Source organism: Rhizophagus irregularis, chromosome 26 (genome assembly GCF_026210795.1).
Source record: "Rhizophagus irregularis chromosome 26, complete sequence".
NCBI classification, from domain to species: Eukaryota; Fungi; Glomeromycota; class Glomeromycetes; order Glomerales; family Glomeraceae; genus Rhizophagus; species Rhizophagus irregularis.
In genome coordinates, this window is record NC_089454.1 from 2854263 (window position 1) to 2876297 (window position 22035).

At 27.9% G+C, this 22035-nt stretch overlaps 7 protein-coding genes across 7 annotated transcripts; 4 read left to right on the plus strand and 3 right to left on the minus strand.

Annotated features, from left to right (window-relative positions):
* Positions 1 to 4413: 4413 nt before the first annotated feature.
* On the minus strand, positions 4414 to 5308 carry OCT59_017792 (uncharacterized protein; the record flags this gene model as incomplete). The annotated part of the gene is made up of 3 exons (XM_066137718.1): positions 4414 to 4655; positions 4721 to 5056; positions 5185 to 5308. The coding sequence occupies 3 exons, from the start codon at positions 5306 to 5308 to the stop codon at positions 4414 to 4416; spliced, it is 702 nt and encodes a 233-aa protein (XP_066004268.1).
* Positions 5309 to 5333: 25 nt separating this feature from the next.
* On the minus strand, positions 5334 to 5936 carry OCT59_017793 (uncharacterized protein; the record flags this gene model as incomplete). Its single annotated transcript, XM_066137719.1, has 1 exon — positions 5334 to 5936. The coding sequence occupies one exon, from the start codon at positions 5934 to 5936 to the stop codon at positions 5334 to 5336; it is 603 nt and encodes a 200-aa protein (XP_066004269.1).
* Positions 5937 to 7544: 1608 nt separating this feature from the next.
* On the plus strand, positions 7545 to 9189 carry OCT59_017794 (uncharacterized protein; the record flags this gene model as incomplete). The annotated part of the gene is made up of 5 exons (XM_066137720.1): positions 7545 to 8015; positions 8268 to 8448; positions 8530 to 8952; positions 9021 to 9077; positions 9185 to 9189. The coding sequence occupies 5 exons, from the start codon at positions 7545 to 7547 to the stop codon at positions 9187 to 9189; spliced, it is 1137 nt and encodes a 378-aa protein (XP_066004270.1).
* Positions 9190 to 10629: 1440 nt separating this feature from the next.
* On the plus strand, positions 10630 to 11088 carry OCT59_017795 (uncharacterized protein; the record flags this gene model as incomplete). Its single annotated transcript, XM_025311354.1, has 1 exon — positions 10630 to 11088. The coding sequence occupies one exon, from the start codon at positions 10630 to 10632 to the stop codon at positions 11086 to 11088; it is 459 nt and encodes a 152-aa protein (XP_025172658.1).
* Positions 11089 to 14107: 3019 nt separating this feature from the next.
* Positions 14108 to 15385, minus strand: OCT59_017796 (uncharacterized protein; the record flags this gene model as incomplete). Its single annotated transcript, XM_025327159.2, has 2 exons — positions 14108 to 15255; positions 15328 to 15385. The coding sequence occupies 2 exons, from the start codon at positions 15383 to 15385 to the stop codon at positions 14108 to 14110; spliced, it is 1206 nt and encodes a 401-aa protein (XP_025172659.2).
* Positions 15386 to 17974: 2589 nt separating this feature from the next.
* OCT59_017797 (uncharacterized protein) lies at positions 17975 to 18205 on the plus strand (the record flags this gene model as incomplete). Its single annotated transcript, XM_066137722.1, has 1 exon — positions 17975 to 18205. The coding sequence occupies one exon, from the start codon at positions 17975 to 17977 to the stop codon at positions 18203 to 18205; it is 231 nt and encodes a 76-aa protein (XP_066004271.1).
* A 1888-nt stretch (positions 18206 to 20093) lies between these two features.
* Positions 20094 to 21609, plus strand: OCT59_017798 (uncharacterized protein; the record flags this gene model as incomplete). Its single annotated transcript, XM_066137723.1, has 2 exons — positions 20094 to 20237; positions 21556 to 21609. 2 exons carry the CDS (start codon positions 20094 to 20096, stop codon positions 21607 to 21609), a joined length of 198 nt encoding a protein of 65 aa, XP_066004272.1.
* Between the last annotated feature and the right edge of the window lie 426 nt (positions 21610 to 22035).

Below are 22035 nucleotides of genomic sequence, written 5' to 3' on the forward strand. Positions count from 1 at the left end.
CATGAACGTAATGTATTACAAGCAGATTATACTCAAGCAGTAAGGGATCATAATGAGGCTCAAAATGCTGTGAATCGTGGTAATATCCTTTTAAATCATTGGCGGCTGAGGGCTACTCGGACTGGAGGACAACTTGTATTGGTTAATGCGCAACTTGGACAGGTTAATGCACAGCTAGCACATGCTAATAATAGGGTGCGTTTTGGGATTCAGATATTAGGGAGACTTAGGAATAGACTTTTCCAACAGATAGCTGCTCTTAGAATTCAGGTACAATGGTTTCAAATTAGACAATTGAACCCTCCTCCACCTCTTTTAAACAATCCACTAGAGACGATATGGCTACCACTGCGATAGGATTGCCGATTTTTGAGGGTAAAGCTACTGATGATATTGATACATTTGTTAGGCTTTATATGGGTTATCTTGATACTATTAATCTTAACCCATACGCTGCTGGAGGGCCACCAGAGTCTTGGAAAAGAGCTATGGGTATACTTAGAAGCTGCATGGCTGGTGAAGCGGCTGAATGGTTTGATCGAGAAATTACAGGAAAAAATTGGGAACTTTCTGGTATCACTTCAAGAGGTGGAGCTAATTTAGCTGCTTTTGTAGCATTAGTAATACCAGAAGGTGCAGGAGGACCAAATGCAGGTACCTATGTAAATGGGTCTGAAGCACATGTTTATGCTACAGATGCAGCTAATGCATTAGTAACTATTAGAGCAGCATTTATTCCTACCCATGATTTAATAGGTGGAGATAAAGCTTGGAGAAGAGCTGGTGCTCGTCCGACAGATAGAGTTGCTCCAGCTACTGCAGATGCTGGTGTTGCTGCTGCTAATAATCATCCTATAGTTTTTCCAGGTATTAAACTTAACCAGGCGCTTTATTGGCTTAGAACACAATTTCCAACTATTTTAGATGAAAAGAAACGTATCCGTTTTAACAGTCTTTATCAGGAAAATGAGCCAGTTGATGCATTTTATAGAACTGTAAAGAGGGCTGGAAAATTACTAAAACTAACTGATGATCTTATTATCAACCAGTTCTTTAGAGGTCTTTCGGCTGATAATATTTTTGAAGCAGAAAGGTTTAGTAATCTTAATCCTGATGACTTGGTTAAACATCTGAGAAATTTAGAACGGAGAAGGGCTGAAATGCGCTTGGGGTTACAAGATAGAAATCGACGACTTCAAGCAGATTACAGTGATGTAACTCAACCTCCGTTAGGAAAACAGGAACCTGTCGTACTGACATCAAAGTCATCTGGGGTTACTCAAGAACAATTACAAGAGTTACTTAAGGCTCAAGCTGAGGAACTTACCAAGAATTTTCAGGTGCAATTTAAACAATTACAGGCTCGGCCAGTTCGTAATCCACCAGTCTATAGACAGCAGATTAAACCTGTTTGACCAAAACTACAGAGACGTGTTGTTCAGGATCCTCAGGATCCTGATTGGGATGATGGTTATGTAGATCATGATGTTGGTGATGACCCTGATGCTCCTGAATGGACTTTGGATGATCATCAACATGCTATTGATCTTATTATGGGATATAAACGTGGGATGTCTAAAATACTTACAAATCAACTTCAGAAGGCTAAAGATAGACGTGATGATCTGGATTTGGCCCGAGCAATGAGAAACCTCAATCTTAATGATGATGCTATGGACATTGATACTGCGAGTTTTGGTGAAAAGGTAGAATTGAGAGAAAAAGATGGTGATGTCTATATGGTTCGTGTTGGGTCAAAAAAAAAGTAGGTTCGAGTATCTCAAAACTTCTTAAGTCGTCCCCAAATAAGACAGCAGTTAGCTCTTCTAGTGTGCCATTGAAAGGCAAAGCAACCCCTGTTAAGATTCCTGTGAAAGTTACTGGTAGTAAGTCTACACCTGCAAAAGCTGTTACTAAGAATGACTTATTAAGCCTGTTAAGGTCTGCAGACTTTAGGAAATTACTCCGTGAGATTCTTCAGGAGGAGTTGTTGTCTGCTAGAAAAGTCACAGAGATTCCGGAGAACCTAGTTGAGGAGGAACAAGAAGAGGATATCAGGGTAGATGATCCTATGGATATTGACATAGCTCGTTTAGAGAATACTAAAGATCTTTTAGCACTGGATGGGGAGGTTAATGGAATAGCAATTCAGTGTTTAGCAGACATTTGTGCTTAAGGTTGCTTGTCTAAACCTCTTCAAAATCCTACGATTAGTTTCGTCAAAATTTTACTATAGATTTATTATAGTTTCGGCAGAGTTTTGGCAGTTTCGGCATTTATAATAAGTTTCGGCAGTTTCGCCATTCTCCAAAGTTTCGCCAGTTTTTTAATATAACTTTAATATAGTTTCGGCAGAATTTCACTTTTCGGCGAAACGCTATCTTGCCTAAACCCCTAGGTTTCGGCAAGCAACCTTACTTGTGCTAATGCGTCTTTTATTCAGAGAGAAGCTGCTGAGGAATTAGGGTTGAATATTGACAAGAGTATTACATACAACATATCTGGTGCTTCAGGAACAGGTAGGACATTCGGCATGGTAAAGGGAGTGTCAATCAAACTTACCCCTGATTATGCTATCACTGAGGATCTTGCAGTTTTAGATGGATACAAGCATAGGGAGATTGGGTTAAGCTGAACGTGTCTGAAACGTTACAATTATGATGTCCATGAATCACGTGAACATATAGCCTTTACCTGTGATGGGAAGAATGTTTTTATCCCAATAGTTCCTGATGCTAATCGAGGGGCTCCTCCTCATCAATAAACATAATGAGTCAACTTAATGATAATTGTTTTTATGAAATTTTTAAAAATTTAGATGTTAATTCCTTATATTCATGTTACTCGTTTCTCGCTTGTAGTGTTCAATTTCTGTAAGACTTTTGTGGAGGAATAGATTGGATTATAAAACATTACTATCTTGCCTTCCAAATGAATCAATGGATATTTTGCGTGCTAATAATATTTTAGTCCCAACTTTAAAAACTCCCTTCGTTAATTATGCATTATTCTGCAAAAAATTCTTACTTGATGAATTTTTCCATTCTGGTATTAAAAAAATTTTTAATAATGAATCGAGTGATGAAAAGTTACGTATTGTATCAAATGAGATATTAAAATTACTTGTGAACCAAGTATCCTTAAAAGAATTATATGTATACGATTTAGGATACTTACTTGGATTCATTAGTTAGGGTAAACACTTTCTTACAAGACCTTGAAGAATTTTATTGCCATTCAAGTCTCCTTCATATTTTTATAACCAACTATCACAAATATGTCACAAAATACGAGTTTTGGATGTGACATTAGTTGTTTCTACTTCAGATAGATTGGCTGACTTTATCTCTGTTCAAAGAAATTTGGAATAACTAAGTGTTTGGCAATTCGAAAAATTAGAAAATGAAAACAGATTTTTCAGTAGTATTCCTCATTCAATTATTGAATTAACTATTTCTGGAATTAATATTGATAATTTGTATTCACTTTTGAACAATTTTAATGAATTGAAAAAACTTAATTTATCACTTATGAGTGAAAGTAATTATAATAAATTTAATGAACTGAATTTATCAAAATTAGAAGTATTGATATTTAATAATGATGTTATTCAACCAACAAATAATACATTAATTAGATTTTTAGATACCCATGGAACTAATATAAAAAAAATTTCTATTTAAAAATAGTGATAATTTATTAAATAATTATATTGCTCAGTCATGTCAAAATATTAAGGAAATTTACACCGGACTAGATAGTCATACTAATCTAGAAATATTTGAAATGTTTATTAAAGAATTACAATATTTGGAAAGTATTAAAATAAATTAATATTTAAATGAAAAAGAATTATTTGAAATTATCAAAAGAAAATTTTTATAAAATAGAATTTGAAGTATTTAGATAATGCAATATCAACATTACTTACAGCTGACTTAAATACTTTCATTTTAGATTGGAAAGAAAGGAAATCGCACAAACTTTCCATTATCTTTGATAATACAACTTTGAGTAGTGAAAATATGGATGTACTTAATGAATATACCAATTTAGGTATTATTAATTATATAGTAAAAAAACCAAGATTATTATCATAGTTATTTATTAGACATTGTAATCCATTTGTTTCTTTTGAAGCAAAATAATATATGAAAAAAAGAAGCAATAATAGTTCTTTTTTATTTTTTATTAAAATAAAAATGTATATATATATAAATAAAATTTTTTACTTATTTGTAATTATCACATTGAATTACTGTTATAAATTCCTTTGAATGCTTTTTATTTTATTATATACAGTATAACTTAACTTAAAAAGCACAATAATAATTTTTTTCTTCTAAAATCCATGTATAACTTTTAAGTATTGAAAAAAATTTAGTAAAGAAAAATTTATTCCTATAAAATTATTTAATATCTGTTTGATAATTGATTTATTACAATACTATCGTATTTATATAAATTATCTATAGGTTTATTAACTAACTTAATAGTACCTAATTCAGTATACTTTTCAATTACCTTTATATTTCCATCATTCTCAATAAAAGTATGATAGCCAGTAATAACCAAAGAAAGTGGTTTCTGTGGTACACGACTTTTCCAACTTTCTAAAAGTAATTCTAATTCTTCTGGAACTAATGATGTTTTTGCTTTTTCATTATAATAATATAATTTTAGTTCATGAAAGTTTTTAGTCGTATATTTGACAACATACTCAAATAAGAATTTCTCATTGAATTTAAATCGTGATAACAAATTCTAATACTTTCTAAAAATGGAAAGGCTTTAAAAAAATTACGCAATACGCCTAAATCATTATTTGTAAGGTTTGTTTTAAGAATTCTAATACTTTTACAATATATACATATACTCCTCTTATTTCTTCCATTATTTTCCAAGAATTCATTTAATCTATTCGTACTAAGATAGTTATTTAAGTTAGTAAATGCTTTTTCATAACATTCACGATCGTTAGAATTTTTAAATCGGTCGAAAACAAGGTCATAATTAAATATCCAAAGATCATAATTATTACAATATAATTTGAGTTCTTGTAAATTTGAGAGATTAGTATTAAGTATAAACTAATAAAAAATTTAAATTTTTATTTATCCCATGATAAGTAAAATTGATCAAAGTATTAGGAATTCTTGTTAGCAAATCATTTAAATTGTCTACCTCGTATCGTAACTGTAACATGTACAAGTTCTTTAGATTTTTCTGAACAGAAATTAAATCTATTAATTCTTTTGAAATATCTACTGTTGTCAAACTTATTTTTAATGTTTGTATAGTATGACATATTTGAGATAACCGATAAAAAAAATTCAGGATAAGTATCTGAGTAACAGTAGAATTCTGAGATTATTTAACATCCTATCTCTTAATTCGGTGAGAATCTTCATAATGTTCTCAGGTGAAAATTTAGGAGTCTTCAAAGGTGGAACTTTTGTATTTCCATATCTAAAAGGTTTCATATGTCTAAAAGAAAACTTCATATCTTTGTTCTCAGGTATAAATTCTGTAATAATTAATTTTCTCAAAGAAATTATTTGACTCATAAGAAATCTAAATATTTCCTGTGTTATGTTATCTTTTGAACTTTGAATTGAAACAAATTGTTGTTTTTTAAGAAGTCGTTCAATATTAATATCGATCTCATGAAATGATACAGATTTACAAAATGTTACATAATTAAATAATAGAGGTTTTGAAGTTAAGATTAAAATTCCATTTTCAAATAAAATCTTCTTTGATTTATTTGGAAAGCAAATTATTAAAGTACGATAATTTCTGATACTTCTCCATAGAATCCTGACAGAAACTGCACACCAAAGATGATTGACTAATAAGCATGAATACAAAGTATTTTTATTATTATCTAAATATTCAAAATTTTCGTTGAGGCAATCAGCATGAAGTTGTGACATTTTGAACCTTTTAATTAGTAGTATAACGAATTAATTGACTAAAAGCGAGTAGTGAATTTGGCATGATATATATATATTTGGCATGATATATTCTTGATTTGTTGTAAACTGATTACAATTATGGTATCAGCATTTTAAATAATTATAATACACGGTTTTAAATTTTATTATTATTTAGTTTCTTATAAGTAACAAGTTCATCAATGTCAATTTATTTAAATTAAATAGTATTTTTTTTTTCATTAAAATTTAAAAGCAACAAATAATGCTCCAATATAAAAAATTAATAAAATAAAATATACTTACGTTAAAATTATTTCAAAAACGGATGGAATAATATTTGGTTTATTAAATATTATCATATTAATTTCCTTTTTCATCTAATTAACAGAAAGTACACTTTTGAAATAACGAGCAGTTAAATTAAGCGAATATGCACGAAACTCCTGTATTTTGTTTTCACAAACTCGAATAATAGCGTCTTAATCGTCAGCATTGCTTTAACGTCATGGGGGGACCTTTAAAAAAAAAAAAACTTTAATTTTCATTTCCAATCTTTAAAATAAAAAAAAAGAAGTAAAGTTCGTTATATTTGCACATCAGAAATTGATTGACATGTATCATATGACTGCTATTCATTTTACGGTAAAAATCCTATGACGTAATTAGTTCATCAGTATATATTGATCTGTCATCTGTGTCGAAATAAAATAATTTTTTTAAACTCAATAACATAATTATAAATTTCTTGTGTAGCTTCAACGACCATAACGTGATTATTTTCAAAAAAATTTTTTTTTTTCTTATCAAACTCTTTTGTGATGAAATTTTTTTTCAAAGAAATGAAAGAATTTCTTAATTATAATTATATTATTCAATTTTATTATTCATCAGATAAACTTATTTTAATATTTTAATGTAATAATATAAATAATAAAAATGTTAAATATAAAATTAAATATATACGTAATAAAATTTATAATTTTTAAATAATTTCTTACTTTTCTTTTTCTATTAGAAAAAAAATACGAATATAAAAATCGTTCAAACCTTAATATAAATAAGTACAATATAAAAATTAGAAAGTATCACATTAAATATTTTAAAAAAAAGTTGTTTTCTTATTGGTTTTTATGTACATTAAGTGTATTTTAAAAGTATAATAAATAATGAATGTCACCCTTTATATTATCTCCTACGCTTAAAAAGGTTTGGTAACGTTTGTTAATTTAAAAATATAGGAAAGCAAATTAAGATATAATTTAATATTCAAATAACAAATTTTTTAGTGCTACATTTCACTTATCAACAAAATTAGTAGACTTTTAATAAATTTTAATTATTGGAATGATCTAGGAAATGGAAACCGTTATTAAGTCCGAAGTGCTGTTTAAAATTTGATTGTTGTATTTCGTCACGTGTCAGACGGACATCCGCCGGACATTTGTATCACATTCGTTACACTTCGGACTAATAAAATTTATAGTATGACAATCCATGTTGATTGTGTCCTTTTTTATCTTCATTGAAAAGTAACGCCAATTTTTTTTTAAAAAAATTCTTTTTCGCAAATTTGAAGCAAAATACTAACAGAACATAAATTTAAAAATGAGCTTTATTAATGAAAACGAAGTAGTAGCCGAATTTAATGAATTAAATATTTCTGATAAAAATCCAAATTCATCAAAAATTAATCATGAAAATTGTTATGACCCAGATAAGAAAAAATTTTGGTGTAAAGAATGTGTTCCTCATTGCATAATTGAAGGATGGACCAGTGGAAATGATGATATTGATAATCTTATCAAGGATTCGATTTATAATGTACGTTCGAAATATATTGGTCATGATAAATATTGTCCATCATTTCTTGAATGGGTTCCATTTGATAGATTTGAAGATATGAAACAAATAGGTGAAGGTGGATTTGCGAAAGTATATTCTGCAACTTGGATTGATGGTATAGCAAAATACATTAAAGTTGATGGAAATTGGATAAAAAAAGAACCTGAATCCGTACAAGTTGCCTTGAAAAGGCTAAATGGATCACATAATATGTCAGCTGATTTTTTAAATGAGGTAATTTTCACATGACATGTACCTTTTTAATTTTAAAAAAAATATTAAAATTTATTTAATTTACTTTAATTTGAATAATAATGGCTTAAAACACATTGGAAATTAAATTGCTTACAAGACACTTCTTTAAAATTTTATGGAATAACTAAAGATCCAGTAACCAAAGAAATTATGATTATTATGCAATATGCAGATGGTGGAAATTTGAGAAATGTTCTTTCAAGTAATTTTAACAAAATTTTATGGGGAAAGAAAATTGATTATTTATACTTTTCAGCAATGGACCTTAATTATTTACATGAATTAGGATATTTTCATAAAGATTTTCATAGTGGAAATATATTAGATTTTGGTGGTGTTTCTTATATTTCAGATTTTGGATTTTCTAGACCATCAAATGAACAGGAATCATCAGATAGTAATAAAATAGTTGGTGTGTTGCCATATATTGCCCCAGAAGTTTTAAATGGAGAACCATATACATTATCTTCTGACATTTATAGCTTTGGTGTAGTTATGGCTGAATTATCATCTGGAAAACCTCCTTTTTATAAAAGAAAACATGATGGTGACTTAGCATTAGAAATATGTAATGGACTCAGACCAGAATTTGGAACAGGAACTCCTGAAATTTATAAGAAATTAGCTCATAGATGTATGAATTCTAATACAAATCAAAGACCAACAGCCAATGAATTAGAAGAAATATTATTATGTTGGGTGAATTATGATAATAATGAAAATTATGGATATAAAGAAGAAGAAGTTAGAGCTGTATTTGAGGAAGCTGATAAAGAAATACCTAATATTTCAACCTTATATGAAAAAAAACCTGATGCTATTTATACTAGTAGAGTATTTACATTTAAAAATTTGTCAAAACCCATTAATTCATCTTTTATTGCTACAACATATCTTAATGAAGAAAATAATGAAGGTATTACATTTTACTATATTATATTTTTTAAATTTTATTAAATAATTAAAACTTTAATTAATTAATAGGTTGTCAAGATTCTCAATTAATTAACTTAGAGGTTTCTAGCACATCAAAGTTAGAAGGTAAATACAATCTATTATATATTTGTGATATTATTTTTATGATGTAAAATAAAAAACTAATTCACTAATGTTTTATTTTAAACTTTATTTATTTATTTATTTTATAGTTTAAACACATTTTTATGATATGATTTTACATAAACTATATTTGAATGAATGATATGTTCAAATTTTTAATAAAAAAAAATGGAATATCAGCGATTATTGGAATAAGTCAAATAATTTTTTTTATTTTCAGAAGTGAAGAGAAGGACTATACTTATATGCTAACGTTATGTTAAATTATAAAAGTATAATAAAATTTGCAATTTTTTTTAAAATACCGAAAACAAATTACAGGAAAATAAAAATTATTAAAATTTTATAAACTCATTCATAGTTATGATCAAGTATATTAAAATATTATAACAGGTTAATTTTTATTATTAACTTCGTCTCTTGTTTTCGTGAATGATGTTTGATTCATGATCATTTTTTTTTAAAAAAATATTAAGATTTTTTATGTAGTTATTATTTATTTTTAAAACTATCTATTAGCTTTGAACAAATGAATAAAATTTACTTTTATCTTTTTATCTTCAAAATAATCAGTGATATGGATAGTTCGGTCAGTTAACATTTATTTTAAAAGCGGTTTTATTTATAACTCAGATCGGTTCTCCTAACATTTTTTTTTTTGATGATAGCAAATTTGAACTTAAGAGTTAATTTTGATTTTTATCATTCTTGATTTTTAGAATAAAAGTTAGCCAGAAGAATTTGTGACTCTATACTTATTTCTGTTTATTATTAATTTTAGATACGATTCAGAAAAAGGAAAGAAGCCTTTTGGCAGATTATAAGTATACGTAACTTTTATATATTAAAAATAATTATATACACACATGGTAATAAAATAAACAGGAAAATTTTTTAACTAACATACAGTATCTTTTCTTTTAATTTTCTTTTCGTAGTTGTCGACTTGTTTGATATTTATACAAACGCTTTAAACCATAATTTTTTTTTATAGTCGTGATAGTTGTAAATGTTTCTAATTATAATCATACACGTAATAAAATTTACAACGACTAAAAAAATTATTGTGTGATGCAATTATATAATCTGTAAAATGATTGTTAATTAAATTTTATATTTTCATATTATATTATTGAATTTATTCTTTTATTTGAGAGTCTGAGATGACGTATTAAATCATGTGGCTGAAATGTTTGCTTATTTAAGTCGCGTAACTACTAATTACGATTGTCATTCAACATTCTGAATTTATAATGCCTCAAAGAAAAACTCGAAAAACTAAAAACCTGCTAAAAAGCCTAAGTAAGCTGGTTCTAGCTTGTTAAAATAACACTTTTTTTAATATTAACTATATTTTTGTTATTAGATTATTTAGTTCACGTCAAGAGATTTGTGACGCGTATAAGGAAGATTTCAATATTTGTCTTGCTGAAATAAATTATGTACCGTTACCAGGTATAATATTGTTTTCTCTGTCTTAATAAATATAGTCGAATATTTTTGGTGAACTCAGCACTCTATATTCTCAGGGAAAATGCTTTTGGAGCCCGTGACCACCCTATCAGAAAAATCTGCTTCAAAATGGACTGACAAAGACGTTATGCCTCTTGCCGAACTCCTTGCAGGAAGGATCTCAATCGACGCTAGCGGAGAAAATCGTCAAGGTGCAAATGCTCTCAGGAAAATTGGCCCAGATTTGAACGAATACATTTTTACTCATCCAAAAATTTGTTCAATTATGGATCCCGATTATGTTGTGGTCGACCTTAATACTGGTATTCCGGTAAATGTTAATTTTTACCCTCCGCCTGGTTCTCCGCATATTGCTGCAGTTCCACACTCAGGAACTCATCATGTTTTTATATTTAACGGTCCCGGAGAAACAGTTGATGCACAACATCTCATAGGATGGCTTCAAGGCACCAATCCCAACGCTATTCGCAACTGTTTATTTGCATGTCTATATTTTACTAAATTTGTATTGATAATGTAACAAATCATATTCATTCATAAAAATAAAATGTGTTCTTTGTGCTAAAATCTAATAATGATGAAGAACTTCTTGTGTTGTCTTTCTAAGAAGATTTTCAATTTATTATATAGATTGAGAAAATATTCAAGTCAATGTTGGTTTCAGAAGGGATGTTCAGTCTGCAAAATTTCTTCATTCCATTCTTCTTTAATTACAAATATAATAAATGGAATCTATAATAACAAGAAAAAAAAGTCATTAGTATGGCTGGTACCAGGTGGAAGAAAAATCAACCACCACCATACGCGTAAAAAAAAAGTCTCCAGAAAGGTGATGGTATCATACTACTCAAGTGGAACACAACTATTTCATCTAGAATGTTTACTGTATAAAAATAATTTTACAGTATTAAATAATGTAAATAATGTAATAACAAAAATTAATCAAATTTTTAAAATTAAAGATAGTAAACTACTATATTTAATTAGATGCAAATTATATGTAGAATTAAAAATGTACCATAAAGCAATGATAGACTTAGATTTATTCTATAATAATAGAAAAGTGATTTCAAATGTAACATATATTTGTCTACTAATAAAAGAACACATGGATTTTTGGTCATACTTAAATGTTAATGATAATGATGATATTTTTGAACTTGGAATTGTTAATCATATCGGCTGATTGGAAAAATCAAGCCAATTAATATTTAAGCTCAGTTGATGGGTTCATTATATAACTGATGGGTTATTTATTGTCATTAGCATATAAAATTATAGGAGGCTTTTCTGATCAGCCGATATGTGGATTTATTAAACACATGTATAAAGGTAAGATTTATTAGCTTCTTATAATGTTTAATAATTAATCTATTAATCAATCATAGTAAATTATTTTAGAGTTACAAGTTTATTTTATATCAAATCTGGTAAATCTAGATAACAAACTTCATCAACTTCAAGAAAATGATATAAATAGGTAAATTAAATGTTTATTATGTATTTAAAAATTTTCATAATTGTTTTTGAATTTCTTTAATTTGTGTTTTAAAAAATTCAAGTTTATCAGGAAAGGTGATAAATTCAAAAAATGAAAAACTTTATTTGGATTTGCCTTTACTAAATAATAAGTATATTATTTATATTATTTGGAAAATAAATGTCAAAAAAATACTATATAAAGATTTTTTTATCAAATTTATAGTTAAGTTTTATTTTAATTGATAAAATCTACTTTCACTATTAAAAATGTTTAATTAATAATTATTCTATGGATTTATTATAGGATTCCGAACAATACGAGCATATTTTGAAATATGAAGATTTGTTAAAACTTTAGGGATTAGGTTGGATTGAATATCGGCTTCCAATAACTGCAAAATATCCAACAACTTTCAATTGAATTAAATGGCTCTATTAATATGGTATATTCCTATTTTACTTGGAACTTACTATTTTAAAAGAAAATTGATTTGAGTAACTCATCATTATTTATTTATTTATGTTGTATGTGGTTTCTGAATACCGGTGGAAATCGGATCTTGGCCAGCATTACGAAATCCTAGTCCGGCACCATGCATTAATTCTGGCCAACATCCCGTATCCACATAGATTCCATTTCTACCTACAACATTTATATAGCAAACAGATTTTGTTCGATAATTTACGTTCCTAATACGGGTGATTTGCTATCAGATTATTATGAATTGTGTCCGAATGTACCAGAAGCATTTAAAGATAAATATTTTTCAAGAAAAGAAATGGAAAGTTTGCTTAAGTTGAAAGATATAATTAATGACTTAAAATGATGTCTTTATAATTACTTTCATTTTTTGTTTTTTTTTTTGAAATTTGATATTGCCGTGACTTTTAAGAGCATATTATTTATTATAAAAGTTATAAAAATTTCAATTAATAAATAACCAAACTAAAATTTAAAACTTTAGACAATTAAATACAGTAGTTCATGATAGTCTTACAGTACACGAGTTAAAATTGATCTAAATCTTGTTATCTTCAATTGTACATGTGTAAAACAAGAGCTTGAGTAAAATTAAATAAAAGTAATATTATTGCAGAATTAAATATCGTATGATGTAAATCATATGATTTATATGATCTATGCAATACTTTAAAATTTTAAAAAATTAAAAAATTATTAATTTCATTTTTTGGCTGGATATTTTTTAATTATTTTAAACTGGAGGACATTCGTACCTTCCTTTATTAATCATATCAACTGCCTTCAGAATTTTAAAAATTTAATTATGTAAAAACATAATGCGAATTATGTTTATTGAGATTTAGGATCATGAAATTTTCGCATTTATTCTTAATCTATCTGAAGAAACTTATCTTTATATAATCTATTTCTATTTTGTTGAACGTTACTTTTAAATCTAGTTGACGACAGGATTTGCAATAATTATTACAGGTAAATTGTTAAATTTATAATGAGAAAAAAAAGTACGTGGCATCATAACATCACTGTACGATAAGGACTAACCAAGACTTGTCTTTAAAATGTTACAATAGTATATGGATAGCATATAATATTAGTTAAGTTAAAATTAATAGTGAATAGAAATTATTTTGGATAAAATTATTTGTATTCTTTCGTTTTTCATTTTCTAGTACGATGAGTTAGACAATATATTAATATATTACTGGAATAATAATATGAGAATAATTTAATAGTATTAGTTTAATTTATCCAATTTCATTTTATTCTTTTTTTTTCGAACTCTATGACAAATGTTACATTTAATTTTATACAAATAGATTATTATATTTATAGTAACTAATACAGTATAATCTTTTCTTTTACTAAATATATGAGAAGGGAAGGGAAGGGAAGGGTAGGGGAAGGGGAAGGGAACTATTTAAAAATTTACAGATAAAAAAACTATTCACATAATTTCAAATAAGATCGATTTTTTTACAATAAAAAAAAAAATAATTTGAAACAAATTAAAATTCTGAAAGGTAATTAATTAGTAGATAGATAAATTTTATATAGAAATCTATTTTAAAAAACTTTAATAATAAGATTTCTTGTCATCTTTTTTATTTTTCTTGTAGTAATCATCTTTCTTGTGGTAATCGTCTTTGTGGCTATCTTTCTCGTAATAGTACTCATTCTTGTAGTCATCATCCTTATAATAATCGTCATTGTATGTATCATCTGGTGAAGCTAAGGCATCACGTCTGTAGTATTTATTGTCCTTGTCTTTGTGGTCATCTTTCTTGTGGTAATCATCTTTGTGGTCATCTTTCTCGTAATAGTACTCATTCTTGTAATCATCATCCTTATAATAATCGTCATTGTAGGAATCATCTGGTGAAGCTAAGGCATCACGTCTGTAGTATTTATTGTCCTTATCTTTGTGATCATCTTTCTTGTGGTAATCATCTTTGTGGTCATCTTTCTCGTAGTAGTACTCATTCTTGTAGTCATCATCCTTGTAATAATCGTCATTGTATGTATCATCTGGTGAAGCTAAGGCATCACGCCTGTAGTATTTATTGTCCTTGTCTTTGTGATCATCTTTCTTGTGGTAATCATCTTTGTGGTCATCTTTCTCGTAGTAGTACTCATTCTTGTAATCATCATCCTTATAATAATCGTCATTGTAGGAATCATCTGGTGAAGCTAAGGCATCACGTCTGTAGTATTTATTGTCCTTGTCTTTGTGGTCATCTTTCTTGTGGTAATCGTCTTTGTGGTCATCTTTCTCGTAGTAGTACTCATTCTTATAATCATTATCCTTATAGTAATCGTCATTGTAGGAATCATCTGGTGAAGCTAAGGCATCACGTCTGTAGTATTTCTTGTCCTTATCATCTTTCTTGTGGTAATCATCTTTGTGGTCATCTTTCTCGTAGTAGTACTCATTCTTGTAATCACCATCCTTGTAGTAATCATCATTATAGGAATCATCTGGTGAAGCTAAGGCATCACGTCTGTAATACTTCTTGTCCTTGTCTTCGTGATCATCTTTCTTGTAGTAGTCGTCTTTATCATTTTTGTAGGAATGTTCTTTTTTCCCTTTTTTATGATCGTAGTAGTAATAATAATAATCATCTTTGTCTTCCTTCTTCTTATCATCATAATAATATGAAGAAGGTGACTCGTCACGTTTATCATTCAATCCAATCCCGGTATTAGGAGTAGGAGCAGCAGTAACTACATATATATAAAATGAAATTAGAAAAAAACATTTTACTTGTATTCTTTATAATCAAGTTTTATACTCACCTTCATTAAGGGTTGAAACTCCCAAAATTGCCAAACAAATAGCTATTGTTAACTTCATAATTGAATTTTAGACCTTTTATTTTTATTTTTATTTCGAACTTTTAATTTATTTCAGATCGAACTGGAGAGTTTTTGAAGGGAGAAGAGTGAGGGTATATATAGTTTTTGGAATTCGAAATTTTCTATTTGTAGTTTACATTATTTTGACTAACCAAATTTCCTTGAATAGAAACTTTCATTGTTATCATCAATGATACTAAATTTTAATTAATTAATCTCTTCTCATTTCTTTTAAAGATCTTCAATCTATTCTTTCAATTGTTACCTGTTGTCCGGCTATTCTTCATTCTCGTGTATTAAATCCATTCTTTTGAAAATGTTATTATGAGAATCAGATTTTCCTTTTAAAAAGGTTACCATACTGGGTAATAATTTTTTAATAGGTTAAATAATTTTCTCTATAATACGTAAGCCGCCAACAAATGTTTATTAGGGCTTGGCTTGCATAATAAGTAGTTCCGTCCAATTAAACAGATTTTAATATTCATTCTAATGCAGATCGTCCTGGGTCAGTAGTATCAATTGTAAAACAAGGTTTTCAAAGAACTCGATGCGAAATGAAAATTTTATTTGTATTACATTGTCATTATAATATACATGTACGTTTATTATATTTTTTTATATAAAGAAATGGTAATACCATAGACATAATATTTTATTATTATTATTATTATTGTCATTAACTTCATGAATATGAATGAATTAACTTTCATAGTCGTACTCGATTAAAAAAAATTTTGATTGATATGGCTCATATTAAAGAAGAAAAAATGATAGTCATGCAGTTGTGCATAATATGAAAACTTTAAAGCCTTAGCCGTTTTCAAAATTGTTGATCTCGATGTTGATCATGAACACAAAATTTCTAAGCCACGCCGATCACAACTTTTTTTTACATAAAAAACTTTTTTTCTTTGACCCTTAAAACAGACCCTTACACATTATATACCATAAATCTTTTCAGTAGGAATTTCCAATCTATTTGCTGCTTGACCTTGATATCACATTTTGGATTATACTTTAGATCACGGAACGAACACACTTGGATTACACTTTCATAGAATAGTGCTAGAATGACATCGTGAGTACTAATAAAATATTTTTTTTTAACTTGTTGCGAGACGACGAAATAAAAATTTTGTTAATGTAATACACAAAATATATGAAATTAATATTATATGAAAATTTCCCTAACTAATGATCAAAATTTATATATATATATATATATAATAATTTTTTTTAATTTTATAGACGAGAAGTAATGTTAGATGGCGTTTTCGGTAGACGGTAGTTTTGTAAGTTTCAGTATGAATTTTTTTATTTACTTATTATTTTATAATATTCTGTAATTTTTTTTTTTACAAGAAAAATTTTCTGGCATTATATTATTTTATAAGTTGAAATAGCGTTGAAATTTATAATTAGAAATTTTAGCATCTTCAAACAGTTATTTAATTTATAATAGATTTTAAATTTAATCATTTATTTAATTATTTCATTTATTTAATGACTTTGAAATATTTGAACAAATAAATTCGTTAATTAATGATTAATACAATAAAATTAACCCTTTATTAGCTTCTGATAATATATCTATGTTCAAATTTTTTTATGAAAAAAACAAGAACGCGGCTCGTTAAATTTATATGATTAGTGATTTCATGTTAACGCCGATCTTTATGTGTCCCATTACGATCATAAAAATAAAAATCTTAATGTGAAAATGCAGTGAAGGCCACGTACTTTTTTTTTTTTGCCGAATTAATTAAGAACAGTAAATTGGTGTATGCAAATTTCAAAGGGGTTAAAGAGTACGATTATATATTGACAGTTTCAATAATTGATCTAATTTAATATGGAAGGGATCGTAAAAAGTCTTCCGATTTAAGTAATTTAAAAATTCTCTTTCGATACGAAACTCAAGAAAAGAGAAACGAACTTTTTTTAAAACATCTAATAAAATAATATAAACCAATGCAAGTTTGATTAATATTAAATTTTTGTTATAATTTATTGTCACTACTTCAACAAATCCTCTAAGCTTCTTTAAAAAGGCACTAATTTCTACTAACAACTCTTTGTTGGCCTTTCCATTATTAGTTGACCGGGTCTTAACCTTCTGTCTATTATATTTAAATTATCCAAATAGCTTCTTATCCTGATCATCCTTCATTCCGGACGCTTCCTTTCTTGGAGTCTTTCTTACGATCTACTAGCATCGGAAATCTTTTTCGGGATTCGGGTGTAATCCTTATAAAAAACATTGTACTGTACATAGTAATATTATCTCAATTCGTCACATTTTCAAAACTTCATATAATGTGATTAAAAGAATGTGCTACTTCCAAATTACTATTACAGCTTTAATTCATGAATTTCTCAAAATACTTGTTAAAAATACTGGTAATGAAAAATTTCTCGTTATTTCGTGACATTTTTAATATGAAAGACATCCTTAAAATGTAAATAGGATAAATATGAAGCGTGTGATCGCTTCATACCCGTGACAAAATATAGTCACGTGCCGTAAATGCAACATGCAAGGACATTTTTTTTATTGAATTTAAAATAAAAAAAATAAAAAAAAATGGCTAATAATAAATTATTACCAAAATTATTACAAAATTTGCTTGATATTTTAAATGATGAAGAGTATTATGATATTACTATTGAAGTTGGAAATGATCCTTATATAAAAATATTTCGTTGCTCAAATGGTAATTTTACATTATCTTTCCCCTTACTTGCGAAGAATTTTAAAAAGAAAAATTATGGAACTTTAGCATATATTAAATTACCAAATATTTCACCGAATTAATGATCATTTATCAGAATTTTTCCCAGAAATTTTTTAATAGGGAATATCTATTAATAAATTATGAATAAAGATTTTATTAAAGTGCGAATATACAAAATTTACAGGACTTTTAATTTTTTATAAAAAAGAAACTTAGTATTTTCCTTGTCAAATCAAACATAATTTTTTGGGCAGTTTCATGAATCAAAAATTTACACACAGCACATCTGTGCTTATTCTCTTTTTTGATCCTTCTGAAATTTTATCTTGATTACTTGATTTACCCATTTTTTAAGATGATAAAGAAGTGTCTTTAAATTCATATCAATCATTCTTGTATTATATAAATCGCTTATCTAATAAAAATCAATACAATAACTTAAACTAATCATTATATATCCTAATTCTAACCCTATGAACCAATTTTCGCGGTATAATGTTCATATATACTTTTTTAAATAATAAAAATACTTATTTCGATTACATCACAACACTTGCCTAATCCAAACCTAAAAGGCAAAAGAACAAAAAAAGCCATTGGGAAAAAAAGTAAAAAAAAAAAAATAACGATAAAAAAAAATTTCGATCTGATCACTGATCCAAACCTAAAAGGGTGAACGAATGAAAAAAAATATCCAGTTCAGAATGAAAGAAAGAAACCGAAAGATTAAAATTCCAATATTGAAAAAATTGGAGAGAAAATGTTACCTGTGTTACCTGTTACATACAGCTTAGCTAAGTCACGCTTTTTTTACACGTAACTAGTTTGTAACTCAGAAGATGCTTATAAACACACAGCCGCATCAAAAAAGTTATATATCCTATTTAAGATAAATTAAGGGTATTCATAACAATTAGACTCGGAGAAAATAATAAAACAGCTTGAGTGGTCGGAGTAAGAAAATAGGTTGTATAGTCTTACTCATAAAGCCACATTTGTTATTATAAATATTAAATATTCGTTCGTATTACTCGGAGGTCCAAATTTATTTATCAGTCTACTCGATCAAACTGATCAAAAAATTCCGATCAAATATCTTACATCAATTACACTTAACACACTACTTATTCAATCAAACTTATCAAATTTTTAAATAATTTTCAATCAAATTTATCGTATTTCATATTCCTTTTTTTTTTTTGATCACAGTATGATGTGTTTGAAGTCCAATATCCTATATATACCAGCATATTTTTTCATTTTTTTTTCATTTTTTTTTATTTTCAGTTTTTATTGACTTTTAGTAAGCGTATTTTTATGTTTTCATATTTACTAATAATCAAATACTAATATGCCAATGGAAAAATGGGTCCTATCTGAAGAAATTCTAAAAAATATTCATTATAAAGGTAAGGATTTTATTTATCTTTATTAATCACTGAATTAAATAATGTTCTAATGCTGTATGTATCTCACCTAGAATATTGGGAAAAATCCTGTGCCTTCTGGGTGACATGGAAAAATGGGACAGCTTTTTCTACAAAAGAAAACCATATGCTAAGAAAGCTGAGTCGCACAACGCTTTAAGAACAGAACTAGCAAATTTTAATTAAAAATCTTGAGCCAGGAACAAAAGAATTAGAAAAGGCTCTCACATTGCAGAAGGTTGGTATTCATGGGTGATGAGTGTGCTGCACTCTACGCTGATGGCATAGGGGAAGATGCGCCCAGACATGTTCTAACACTACTGGTGCCGGGAAGTGTAGTGTCATCCTGTGGCGTGCATTTAAGGTCTGCTGTACCTTCGTGCTGCACTCTATGCTGATGGCATAGGGGAAGATGCGCCCAGACATGTTCTAACACTACATGTGGCTATTGTAAGTGTCATCCTGTGGCGTGCATTTTTTAAGGTCTGCTGATTGTGGATGAGAGATCAGCTACGTACTTTCCTTAATTAACTCATAGGAAATGAATATTAACTTTGTATATATCTGTTATGATAATAGGAATTTAAAGGAAGCAAACAAACCGGAAACAGGAAAACAACGATCAAAAAAACAACATATAACCATAGTAAACAACCACTTTAACATTATAAAACCAAAACATGAAGTATGAGGTTAAAACTTTATCTTGTTGTTTTTACTTATTTATCAATATTAATCATTGTCTTTGAAATCAGTGGATAATTCAGGATATTAATATATCCGAGAAGTTTTATAATTACCAATTGTCAGTTCTTGAGACACTAAAAACAACCGGACTGACGTGGCACCATACATATGATATTTTGTAAGTATTATGATATTTATAGCTTACAAGTTGGAACATAATATATTCACACTAAAATCATTAATTTATTAGAGCGCTTTCAAATATTATTATACTCACACAACAATGTCCCTATCAAAATTTCTTTACTCGTAAAGGGTGGAAAATAATAATTGATACAAATCCATACAAGTTGAAAGATCCCGGAATACCACCTTCAATGTTGGCATCTTTACACGATGCTGCACTAAAGCATTTATGTGGAAAGGATAGCTTAATTTATCCAGATCAAACTCCTCTTAGCAGGATCGAGCATTTAACGAACTGTAAGTTGACACGATTTTTACAGTATTTTATAAAATTGTAAGAGAATTTGTTTAACAAAATTTATTTCATAACAAGACGAGAAAGTGTCCCCAATCTTGCGCCAAAAATAATGTCTTAAATAGAACATTGCTCAAAATTCCTATATCCTTACATAAATCCAATTTTCTGTAAAAAGGGTAAAGATTATGAAGTGCAAATAGACCGTTCTGTTAAAGCAACGAGACAAAGGCCTGATTTTTCATGTACTGTTGACGGTATTCCCTTACTAAATTCAAATAAAGCCACTGGGATGTGGCCCTGTAAAAAAATTAAAAGATATTATAAAAGCTCATTTACAGGCAGGAGAAACTATCAATCAGCAATTATATTCAAAAGGTGGTCCAGGGGAATCAATAATATTCATAATGTGGTTTGTTATTATTATAATCCTATCAGTTTGTTTTCTTTTATTATTTGCTAATTATTTATTGAAATTGCAGGTGATGCTTTACAATCATATATTATGGACTTACGGTTTGATGACTTATATCGATCATGGCCTTTCCTTACTTCAAGGCTCGTGATAGACGAACCCATTTTACCATTAATTGAATCGAATTTTATACATTTTGCGACTCGGGAGGTACGAATTTCTAATGTATCAGAACCACTGTTAAGTAAACACTATCTACGTATTTATCCCATTTTATTATTTTATTCATTTACAGAACGTGTTTCCAAAATTACAGAAAACTATACGCGTAGCGTACCTGATTTTCTTTAGATTAAAAGAATAATTAACTGTAATTCTTGATGGTATTTATTATTTTTTAATTTGTCATCTTTTTTGCAGGTTTTGCGTTCCGGTTTGAGTTTGATTTTAATTTATAGAGTATTCTATGAGTAAAGCGTATATTTTCACCTTTTCTTAAAAAATAATAATGATTTCAGTAATTGTTTAGTTTTTGTAATTGTAATTGTCCATATTCTCACTACTCATTATTTTGTACATTCTATTGCGCACTTCACTCAAAGTTAATTTTTTTGTAACTTAATTATCCTTTTATTTCATTCTTTGTAATTAACTTATTCCGAAACAGATAATAAATATTGTTAATCAACCATGTCAAAGCGACTACATCTAGCAGTTTTCACAAATAAAAAATAGTAAGGCATACAAAAGCTTAGTGAACTGGAAATAAACATTATCATCCATGTAGCCAAACGGCAATGAGTAACAAGTCTCGAACTAGAACGTCTAATACTGGGGGGCGTGTTAGTTATACTAGAAAAAAAAATGCCCAATATAAATTCCAAGCTGCAATTTGAAATG